The 12,869-nt window shown below is 35.7% G+C and overlaps 1 protein-coding gene across 1 annotated transcript; it reads left to right on the top strand.

Annotated features, from left to right (window-relative positions):
• Positions 1-538: 538 nt before the first annotated feature.
• LOC121731916 lies at positions 539-12,528 on the top strand. Its single transcript, XM_042121604.1, has 4 exons — positions 539-672; positions 5,575-5,757; positions 7,638-7,646; positions 11,810-12,528. Exons 1-4 carry the CDS (start codon positions 601-603, stop codon positions 12,191-12,193), a joined length of 648 nt encoding a protein of 215 aa, XP_041977538.1. The 5' UTR covers positions 539-600; the 3' UTR covers positions 12,194-12,528.
• The last annotated feature ends 341 nt before the right edge of the window (positions 12,529-12,869 follow it).

The following is a 12,869-nucleotide window of genomic DNA, read 5'->3' as shown; positions in this document are numbered from 1 at the left end:
CATGCTTTTCATGCACGGTACCTATGTTTAAAATTTTAGGGAGTTTATGGACTTTATGGTTAAAATTTCAAGATATATACAACAAGAAAAATGCTGAAAACACATGCTTATCATCATACTTTGAAATACCACATAACCTGCGGCCGTCGCTCACCAGACCCGCAGATTTTAATCACCGTCTTCGAAAATCGTAAATTTTTGCATGTTTACACGCGCCAACATTGTTCAGTCAGTAAAAAATATCTGGGAAACTTCAGCCGTCGATATTTATGTATTTCATGATTAATCGGTATATTGTTAGGTAGGAAATAGCCGGCCATTACGGCGCAACTCCTCGGCCGAATGATACTGTTCAGAGGGTTTTATGTGTTTTTAACGGGCGAAGTGAACTAAAGAATTATGCATTTGCGTTAATTTTGCAACAGTCAACAGTGTGCCCGCACCAGTAAGCGCGCACGCAACGCGCCGGGAGTTCGCAAGTGGTCGCGATTTAAATAAGGAACGTGCTCATCGTTCGAAAGTTAAAAAAATATTTTATTTAAAAAAATAATTTGACGTTTTGTTTTTCTATAATTTTTTTAATCAGCAATTTTGCCAGCCATGAATTTGAAACTTAACAACGAGGTAAGAAGCTCAGTGAACTTGACTAAAGAGCCTCCTGCTTCCGTGAAGGTAATTCTAATAAACTCTACGTTTGCACAATATTCTAAGTACACCTAAGTTCTAACGAAGCACGTTTTCTTTTTTATGTCTTAACTTTTCTCGCAAGTTTATTTTAACATTTGTACTTATTTATTTTATTTCTTTCTCACGAATTTCCAGCAAACGTTTTACTAACAATACATGTATATTTTTCTGTGTGCACAAAGAACAGACGTCTTAGTAAAATAAAGTTTAAGAAAATTAGCTATTTAGTACAATATATTGTATTATAATTAAAAAGTTCGAAAGAGTGTTTTTATCGCATGACAATTAGAAATCTATTGTGTCTGCGATACCCACGATGGAGGTGTTGAAAAGTTAAAAAGTTCTGTTTTTAATCAGTTACTTAACAATAATACTTACTTAATTTAAAAATAACATATTTTTTTTACAAATTTAATTAAAAAAACAGCATATATTTTCTCCTTTTATAATTTTTTTAAATGAAATAAGGGGGCAAACGAGCCAATGGGTCACCTGATGGAAAGCAACTTCCGTCGCCCATGGACACTCGCAGTATCAAAAGAGCTGCAGGTGCGTTGCCGGCCTTTAAAGAGGGAATAGGGTAATAGGGGAGGGTAGGGAAGGAAAAAGGGGATTGGGCCTCCGGTAAACTCACTCACTCGGCGAAACACAGCGCGAGCGCTGTTTCACGCCGGTTTTCTGTGAGCCCGTGGTATTTCTCCGGTCGAGCCGGCCTATTCGTGCCGAAGCATGGCTCTCCCATGTCACATCGGTCACGTCAATGACGACGTCACGTCAATTTAAACTAATGTTATTCAACGTAAACTCTAGTTTTTTTATTCGTAGGTAAACTCATAAAAATAATTTTTCAGTTAGAAAAAATTACTAAACCAGATATTCTGTACTCCAAGTCTGACCAACAGACAGACAGTTAAACAATTCAGACCAATAAGTAGAGCAATAAAACCGAGCAACGTGTGAAGTTGCTTTCATCTGGACTATAAAAATTCTTTGAATCTCGCTCTGCTATTATTCTCAATATCACGTGTTACTGATTAAGTTTGTGAGGATGTTTGTGTGCATGTTTCACTAAAATAATTTAAAAATTGTAGGAAACTAGATCAAAGAGAAAATCCGTTTATCGTTTTTTTTTTATAAAATAAGGGGGCAAACGAGCAAACGGGTCACCTGATGGAAAGCAACTTCCGTCGCCCATGGACACTCGCAGCATCAGAAGAGCTGCAGGTGCGTTGCCGACCTTTTAAGAGGGAATAGAATAGTAGGGGAGGGTAGAGATGAGAAGGGAAGGGAATGGAAAGGAATAGGGAAGAGAATAGGGTAGGGGATTGGGCTTCCGGTAAACTCACTCATTCAGTGAAACACAGCGCAAGCGCTGTTTCACGCCGGTTTTCTGTGAGAACGTGGTATTTCTCCGGTCGAGCCGGCCCATTCGTCCCGAAGCATGGCTCTCCCACGTATCGTGTGGAAACCGTAAATTCTTTCGGCATAAGAAGTATCCTATATCCTTTCCCTTGACTCAAAGTATCTCCATTCGCAGAAAAATCGGTTCAGCCGTTTGGGTGTCTGCTAAACCAATTTGTGTGTCTAGATACTTTGAGTCCCAGGAAAGGCATAGGATATTTTTTATCTCGAAAAAAGTGCAGCGGGGCTAAAATAGTCTCTTTGAAGAATCATATAATGAATCATGTTATGATTCATTCTTTTTAAAATCGCAAAATGCAAGTCTGCTTGCAATTCATATCTAGTAATTCGTACTAATTTGACATATTTTGTCAGTTTGACAGTTTTGACAATTCATTTGCTGAATTGATTGAGAGGAATTGCTAAATGTGACCATTTTAGCCCCGCAGTTCGCGCGCGATAAACGAATTTTGGTAGTTAATCTATATATATATATATATATATATATATATATATATATATATATATATAAAACTCAAAGGTGACTGACTGATTGACATAGTGATCTATCAACGCACAGCCCAAACCACTGGACGGATCGGGCTGAAATTTGGCATGCAGGTAGATGTTATGACGTAGGCATCCGTTAAGAAAGGATTTTGAGAAATTCCAACCCCAAGGGGTTCAAAAAGGAGATGAAAGTTTGTATATAATAATACTTCTTAACGCGAGCGAAGCCGCGGGCAAAAGCTCGTACAATATATAGGTAAAGGTATAATATATTTTATTGAAAAACCCCGTTAAACTATCTTAGAATACAGGTGGATAAATTATGGCGATGGTAATGAAAATGATGATGATGATGAATGTAAATGAGCTCTTACAAGTAAACGTGCAATAAACATAATGTGTATTGGTTTTTACGGAGGGTGGAAAACAACAACGAAATTACTTAAACAGTTGCTGAGTATTCAATTTGCTGTAATTATTGTAAAAGCTTTGTTACTTTTCTTTCGTTATGGGATATTAGCTACAGTTAATGATGATCAGTTTATATGTACACTTGATATTATAAACGCGAAAGTGTGTCTGTCTGTCACCTCTTCACGCCCACACCACAGAACCGATTTTGCTGAAATTTGGTATAGAAATGATTTTAGTCCCGGGTAGGGACAAAGTTGATACTTTTTGTCCTGGAAAAATGTATGGTTCCCGCGCGATATATTATTTTGGCGCAACAGATTTGCGGGCGTCATCTAGGACTAGGATTGGGTCTATTTAATATTAAACTTTGAGTTCTTCAATTTAAACTATTGTAAGTACTTAAACGTTAAAATGGATGTTGCACCCTAATAAATATAAAAAAATAAAAGAACATCATACTCGTTTCATCTATATAAGAGCTACTCATGGGCGTACCGAGGGGGAGGGGGAGGGGGGGGGGGCAGCTGCCCCCCCCCTGGATCATGTTGACTACCCTACTAAGTATATTATCTACAGCGTTGCCAAGTCGGGACTTTGGAACTTTTTGAGTGAAAAAGCGTGACAAAGTAAAAAAAGGTATAAAATCAAAAGTTTTTGGAATTTTTTTCTTTTTATTTGCGTTAAAATAACGTTTACGTGACAATAGGTAACTAAAGTAGCCAAAGAAAATCCACCCCTCTACAAGGGCGTCGCCAAGGGGGGGCAAAGAGGGGCAGCTGCCCCCCCCCTAGAGATTCTAAAAAAGTTGGCAAATATAATGCAAACAACGACCACTATAAATTAAAATCTGATAATAAAAAAAATACAATGTTATTATAACTCATTTACAAGTTTTTTATTGCATAGTCAAGAGCTCGTGCCCGTAGCTTTACACATTGGACTCTGTACTGTCACAGAATATATATTTATATAGTACTAAGATACTGTATTTACAATCGCTGTAGATGTAAGGCTCGTAGTACAAGTGAAAACCTTCACGTGCTGTCGACTTTACCTACAATTCATACTTACTTTTCTCATTCGTAGTGAATGAGAAAAGTATGAATTGTAGGCTGGCGACGCCCTTGCCCCTCTACCTCCAACACATTTTCTCAGCACGCTGCACGTACATTCGAGCTTTCCCCGAAAAGCGGGACTGAGCCTCTCCCGCGCGGGACATTAAATTTTGATGAAAAAATCGGGACGTCCCGCCAAAATCGGGACGTCTGGCAACGCTGATTATCTAGTACTTTTATCTATAAAAAGTAATTTTTGCCATTTGTTTGCAATTCAATATTTTTACAACTAAAAATGAATAATTTTTTATTCTATATAAACACCTAGCTTATAAAAAAATCTGATTTGCCCCCCCCCCTGGCCCAAAATCTGGGTACGCCCATGGAGCTACTATAAATTCTAAGTAGGAAAATACTGAAAACCATGATTTAGTTTCATTCGAATTCGCAAAGAATAATGATTATGTATGGCAAATAAACCTAAACAAATAAATCCGACCTAGGACTTGGATGTAGTTTTAATGTTGATTGATTTTAATACAATCACCGCTAAAGATCGAAGTAAAAGTAACTTTATGTTGTTGTAGTAGAGTCGAAAATAAGAAACAGCCTCTTATACCTTGTGCTCATTAGTAGTCAGAACATGTCGGGGTTTTCACTAAGTTCTTTAGAAATATTGACCAGATAAGCTACTGTAAGCCAAGATTTTGGTTCACCAAATAATTTAAATCTCTCTTCGAAGCGTAATAGAATGATTACAAAGTTGTTATTTTCTTTAATAACATAATTTACTTTATAAATAAGCTTTAAATAAAATACATAACATTGACGAAACAATATTTTGCAATAGCAAAAAGGTTTTTGAAAAACGATAAAAATCATCATAGAGGTAATATTTTTTTTTATTTAATTTAAGGTCAAAGCAAAATTCATGGAATATTTTGACAGAAAAACTAATCTGTAGAGTTAACATAGCAAGTTCAAGAGCTTTATCTTATTCACCGAAACAGGTTAAAGCAACATCTACATCTTTACTAGAAGTTTCACGCTCTATCTCCCTCAATCAACTCCATCAAAATGTTCCACCGTCAATTTTTGAATTTATCAAGAAACTCCCTATCTCCCGACTCCACCTAGAATTTTTACCCATTCTCTGCACTATATCAAAAGATTCTCTCTCTATCTCCGAACTCAATTTTTAACTTTGTATTTGTATTGATTGTGCACAATAAAGTATATTTTTATTTTCATTTTTCATTTCATTTCATTTTCAAAATTTTACCCTCAATTTTCAAATTGAATCAAAAAATCCCACTCCATCTTCAAACCTTATTAAAAAATTTCCACATAATCTCTTGATTCAATAAATAATGTACCGTCTATCTCTAAACTCTCTCTAGAAATTCTACCTCTTATCCCCGATTGTTATTAATAAGTTTCACTTTGCTTCCGAACCCTGTCCAAAGTCCTACTATCTCCAAACTCAACTTTTACTGCCTGATTCCAGGAGGAGCGTCGTCGCACTGGTCGCTACATCGCCATCCTAGTGGGCATCTGCCTGCTGATGCTGGCCTTCTACCACGCGTGGGTCCGCAAGATCCCAGTGGTGGCCAGCCTAGTGGTGCCCGCTCTTATCATGTTCGTGTACGTCGGCTGGGTGCTGTATACAGCTTCGAGGGATAAAAGACGGGTAAACACGAAATATTAAAAATAGGATGGACTGTGGGAGCACATTTGTAGTCCGGTTTTGTGGGGGGGTTACTGCATTTCTACAGTAGAAATGCGAAAGTACAGACGAACTGCGGAGATAACTGAAGGTGCCGTTCCGATCCGCGTCTAGCCGCGATCGACAAAAAATCAAATATGTAATGCCACTTTATGACATAAAAATTCAAATAAAATCCTACTTTATGACATAGACTATAGTCTATGTCATAAAGTGGCATTTTATTTGTATTTTTGTGGCTAGCCGCGGTAAAGATCGGAACGACACCTTTAGTTTATCTCCGCAGTTTGTCTATACTTTCGCATGTGTACTGTAGCCATGCTGGTGATATTTTTAATGAACTGACGAATATCTAATATCCCTTTAGGTTTGCCCGGATCCTGTAGTTTTTTGACAGAAGTTTATCTGTTCAATAGCAATTTTGATTGGCTACCGTCAAAACCAATCAACAACACTGTTAAACAGATAAACTCCTTTCAAAAAACCTCAGCGCACAAGCAAGCAAAGTTTTCACTTCCGTGTTCCTATTTTAATTTTCTTCAAACTGTATAAAACTGCTAATTGATCGAGCTCACACACACACATACACACACACATACACACACACACACATACACTAACACACACATACACACAAACATCAGCTCAGTGTAATGTAAACAGTGATTCACGCTTGTGTTTACACGTAACTAGCGCCGTCTATCGATTGACGATTGCCGTGTTTCATTCAGTGTGCACGTGGGTTTATAATCGCGTAGTACAGTAATAAGCTGAAGTTACTATAAATGTCCACACATATGCAGAAAGATGTTATGGTTGTACTATGTTTTGTGCCTTTCTCTCAACTGAACAGTACACTCTTGGAGTGCCGGCAGATGTAAAAACGAAACACAAGAAGCGATCAGGTTCTTTTAATACTAAACAGTCATCCATATCCACACCATTATAAGTGCGAAAGTATAATTGTTTGTTCGTCTGTCTTTCTTTCGTCCGTCTGTTTGACCGCTGAAACTATTATGCTGAAATTTGTATGGAGATACTTTGAGGCCCAGGAAAGGACACAATAATATACTTTTTGCCTCAAAAAATGTACGGATCGAAACGAATTTTGGTGCAATGAAGTTGCAGGCGTCAACTAGTCCAAAAACTCTTCAAACACGTATTTATCAAAGCCGTGATCCTCATTACAACGCAAAGGCCCAACAGTGGACAGATAAGATCTACTTAATACTTCAGTCACTTTCATTTCCTCGCTAATACTTTTTGCAAACTTCAGACAAAATCCTCAGCTGTAACAGAACACTTTTTATTATATTACTTATAATATTTATATTCAAATCGTACTAATACTATACATATAAAGGCAAAAGTTTGTGAGTTTGTATGTTTGTTACTTCTTCACGTCTAAGAAGCGATTTTAATAAAATTTTGTATGGAGTTAGTTGATACCCTGGATCATATTATTATGATACTTGGCTAAGGACATAGGCTACTTTTTACTGTGGGACAATATCAAAATTTATTTTCCCTAACAAACCGGGGGTAACACCGTGAAGAAAAGCTAGTTATTTATGTATTTAATAGTGCTCGACAATTATTTAAGTCTTTCCATGTAAAATATCTCTCATTAAGAGGGAACGCGGGTGCAGTAGAATTGAAACGAAGAAACTATTGCCATCACGCTTCACCCTGCGCCGGCACGTGTATTGTGATAGAGACAGATACAGTAAATCGAGATAACGTAGTCCTCTGATTCCTCCTTCAAAATAGAGCATAATATCTAAATTTTTTTAAAATATCGTCAGGAAGAGTGAGTCTCTCTACGTTTTTATTTTATCTTAAAGATCTTTCAAGTAATAATAATAATAATAATAATTTATTTCCTTAATTCACAATTTTGTTACATAATATACAAAAGAGATGAGATTACTAGTGTCTTGAGACACTTGTGTCTTCTTTCTCTTGTGGATCTTTTAAATATATTTGTTTTGTGGTCGGTGGATTGTGGCATTCATTTTTTGCGATTTTTGAAGGGTCATATTTTTTATTTATTAGCAAATTAAAAAAAATCGTACGTAGAGGCATAGATTTAACAGATCCCAATATTGTATAAAAAATCATTTCTCTAGACGCATTGTCCAGGGAGTAAATTGGGGAATAATAATAATTGACTAAATTAATTAAAGTAAATTGGGGAATAATAATAATAATAATTGACGACCTCTGTGGCTCAGTGGTGAGCGCGTTGGTAACTCAAGCCGGTGGTCGCGGGTTCGAATCCCGCCGACGGAACAAAAAGTTTTCAATGTTCCCGGGTCTGGATGTGTATTAAATATGTGTATGATATAATAAAAATCTCAAATATATGTATAGTATAAAAGTATTAAATATATTCCCGTTGTCTGGTACCTGTAACACAAGTCCTTTAGGTACTTAGCACTGGGCCAGACTGACGTGGTGTGAAGCGTCCATAGATATTAAAAAATAATAATAATAATAATAATAAAAATTCTTTATTTGCACATTAAAAACATAGCAATACAAATATTATAAAAATAAAGGATTTGCGCATATTGGCGGACTTACCGCTACTAGCGGTTTCTTCCAGACAACCAAGTACCAACAGAGATGAAAATATGACATACAATAGGGACAGTACAACACTTAAAACTAAAAATAACCTAATGAATTTATGATCAATATTAAAATACATAAGAATATTATTTTTTTTCATACAATAATACATAATATAATAATATAGGGAATACGTTTGTATGGAAAAACAGCGTTAGCGTACCCTCTTAATCATTTTATGATAATATGAAAACAGCAAATTCTCAACTTCGTTTATTCATGTTATATTATGATCATTGGCAGCGGCAGTTTATATAATTGAAGTGCATGTATCACATAGGTAGAGCATACCTATGATAAACACAACTTTCAAAGTCAAAACCTTTAAAATAGAGATATTCTTTGAGCAGCAAATTGAAATTTACGATTCGACCGCACACTAAAGCCGCAGCTCTTAGGAATCCATTAATTCAAGAACCCAGAAAACGTTATTAAATTCTGTTATAAATGGCGGATAGGCTTTACTTGAAATTTCAGAGGCGTGGGCGCAAGCGCGTTTACAATTTATCTTCACTTCGGTTCACAGGAATAGGAAATCAACGCGCATTTAGTTTAAAAACGGAAAACGTTGGCCTTTTGCGTACGGAATAAATAATGATTTATGAGCGTTAAAACCGTTGACCTTTTTGGGCTAAAAATCAAATAATCCTCTTTTTATTACTTATTGAAAAGTAATCCCAATTTTTTGGACATTCAGTGTGATAAATGATCACGCAAAACATACACTACTTACGTTCAGAAACAACTTATGAGAAGTGGTAGCACAGATCAAACAATACTAAACACTCATTTCATTTCTCAACTTTAACACACATAAATCACATGGATGAAGCTTAACCCTCTTATTATTAAAAAGATTCGAGTTGCGAATTTTCCGTCCTGGCGGGAGTTTAACATTTTTACAAGCAAAAAAGTGAATAACGGTAAAAAAGTACGTTCAGTTTAATGAAAAACGTCTAGTGTAATTTTCGACATCCCTACATGCTTTTATTTTATTTTCCGCCAACGTTCCTGATTGTTAATTATAAGTCAAACAATATATTTTAGTACTAATTGCCTAATACTTGATTGCCGACAATCAATTATGTTTCCACGAAACGGGTGTGTTTGCACGGGCCCCTAAACAATTTACTAACCACGTTTCCCTCAAACACCAACACACAATATAAAATAAATGTATATGACGCCCGTTATTCTGTTGCGTTCCAAATTCCAAAATTCGTTAATCGTGCGGGAACTGTAATTTTTGTGAACTGTAATTTTCCTGGGACTGAAAGTATCTCCATATAAAATTTCACCAAAATCTGACCACCCGTTTCTTTTGCTCCTCCGACTTTCAGAAACAAACACAAAAAAAACAGTCTCAAATACAGTCAAAGTTACAAGTTGAGTACCAGTAAAGTTGATTGCTTGGCTGAAAATATTTCAACCACTTTATTTATTATCCAATTATAAAGACAAGAAGTTTATTAAAGTGAAATGATGTTCTCGTTAACAAAAGCACTTCTAAACGTACATACTGCAGTCAAAATTATAAATGGTTTGAAGTAGTGAACTTATACGTAAGATTAAGTAGCCATTAAGTTAAATTAACGAGAATCACCGCTGGATTTAATCTAAAACCATGACTCTGTACTTTCAAAACAAAATCCCGCAGAAATCCAAGTCGTGGCAAAAAGTAGCCCACGACTTACATAATATTATATTATGTAAGCCATGGGCTCCTTAACATACATAATAATACATAATATTAAATGTATAATGTATTTAGAAAACTTATATTTGATTAAGTCCTGAGCGATGTTTAAACAGAAAAAAAAGTGAACGCATGGCTAACTGCCGCACGAGATTATAATGATGATTAAAATTCAATTTCATGAAGGTTTTCACAGATAATGTATGGGACTTATGTCAACATTTTCATTTATGTAATTATAGTTAAGTAATTAATATTCGTCTCTGAGTGCGGCAGTAAAACGTGTCAATAAGTATTATTATCAAACCCCATGCATTTTTGATTTCTTACTTCGCTATCAAAGTTTTAGAATACAAGTTGACACAGTAGATTATACTTTAACAAGGTCTTTTATTTGATATAAAAAATATAACACCTATAAGCCTCTTTTCGACCCATGCCAACATTTTGCATCGTCACTAATAATGAACGATATTTCGGTGGTGAAACCATAATTCATACGTTGTGAGTTTCAGTTATTCTAATTGGTTGTTAGATTAGTCACAGGTGCTTTCAACTACCTCATTGTGAACCTTAAAACTATTCTAATAGGGTCGAAATGTTATAAAGCAGGTTAAGCAGCAACCGTACAAATTATATCTGTTTTGCAATGGACCGTAGCGCCGTAAAACCGAACCATTTACGAGCCGCTTTGTTCTAGAACACCAAGTTGTTTATGAATTCCTAGTACATTAGACCGGATGTCTGTCCGTCTGTTCTATTTACTAGATTCAGAGTAGTGTTTTCAGTAAAAGTAAATACTGGCATCAATGGTTCTCGCTACGAGACGACTCAAAACTTTATATAGCTAGATGAATCCCGCAACTACCTTGCGCCAAAGTTCGCTTATCGCTTGGGAAACGTGTAAAAAAAAACTTATGTCTTTTCTCAGAACTTAAAGAATCTCCATACAATTATATTTTCAGCAAAATTAGTTCAGCGGTTCAGGCGTGAATATGTAACAGACGGACACACTTTCGCATTTAAAATATTGGTATGGATGAGAAAAGTTTGAATTTTTGTGATGCATCACACTGTTTGGGTCATTTAGGTTGGGTTGCACCAACTACAATGCAAAATGTCAAATCTTTGGTTCAAGTTAAAAATGGACGCCATCATGACGCCATATTTAACCATAACCAATAGAGCTCGACAAGGTTTTAAATGCACGTGGCGACAAAGGAACTAACGCCGTCATCATACAAAAAAGCCATTTTTGACAGTTCTCCTTTACCAGCAGCGGCCCGCCCACGTTCATTTAAATAACCTTGTTGGACCAGCTGTCATCTGTCACTTTCTTCGGTTAAAGTTAAAGTTAAAGTTAAAGGACGCCATTTTTAACTATACCTAACCTTAACTTTAATCACGCCTCTGGTGCAACCCAACCTAAATAAATTTTTTTGAAGTGAAAAATTCTATAGCGGCGCTGTACACTTTTTAGGGTGCTTAAAAATGTTAAATTCGGGACATGTATAAATTTATTTGACATTTCACATTACATAGGATTACCATTCTGTTGTTTAAAAAACATCGAAAAAGGAATGAAGCAGCATAAATGATGCTTATTCATTGCATACGTACGTAGTACACGTACGTCTTTTAATTAATTAATTATTAGATGGATAATATTTTCGTTTCCGTTTCCAGTTACTGGACGCTGAAGCAGCACTTAATGCCGAAGGTGCTGACGATGGAACATCAGAAAACCAAGCCAATATAGAAATATCCGTCATCTCCAGCAAGGAAACCAGCAAAACAACTTCCCCGGACTCACCCAATGACTGGTCAGAAATCTCCTCTGTGTTCCTAAAAGGGAACGGTAAAGAGGAGAACAGGGTATGCTTCGTGAAACCCATAATACTAATAAACGATAAGCCTCATGAGGATTATGACGAAAAGTGGTCGAATATTGTCGAGACGCTGACTAGCAATGAGAAGATTAAAGTGCTACCACCGAGAAGAAGATTCAAAAGAAGATTTTGTAGAAGCAGACGACATGCGATCTTCAAAAGATCGTATTCGATCGGTTGATGTGTATCTGTTTTTATTTAGAAAAAATAGGAGTGTACAGTTTTAAGAGTTGAGATTGTAATATATTAGTAGGCTTGAGTCTTTTATTATTAGGAAAATAAGAGTGTACAGTTTTGAGATTTGAGCTTGTAATATATTGATAAGCCATGTATAATAAAAATTTGCTTTAAGGGTCAGATCGCATTGCAAAGTGACGGGGTGAATGTGAACTGACACTAAATAAAGTGGATGTAGTATAGATGTACAGAAACGGTGCATCTACATTTACACATAGGATTGATTTTGGACCAAATAGTTGTCAGGTAGGTTAAATTAGGTAGGTTTATTAAACGTGTTACTTATTCTAATTCTCAGGGCAATTATTATCTTAATTTCTTTAGTCTTGGTTAACTGCGTGATTCTTAGAACTTCTAGATATAAATTTAAAAATTCTCACATTGAGAAGAATCCCGTGCCATTCGTTTGCCAAATCTATTTAAGTTTTAGTAATAAGTTAGTATAAAAATCTTTTTAAGGTTCATGTAATACTGTGTATAAAAAAAGTTATGTTATTTATAACTATGAATTGTAAATATAATATTATTATACTTGTTGTTCAAATCTACAGTTTTATTAGCTCATATTTAAATATACAGTACTCCTAAATATACAGTAGATATTCCAATGCATCATATAT

This window comes from Aricia agestis, chromosome 11 (assembly GCF_905147365.1).
Source record: "Aricia agestis chromosome 11, ilAriAges1.1, whole genome shotgun sequence".
NCBI lineage: Eukaryota > Metazoa > Arthropoda > Insecta > Lepidoptera > Lycaenidae > Aricia > Aricia agestis.
This window is presented reverse-complemented; position numbering and strand designations above follow the sequence as displayed.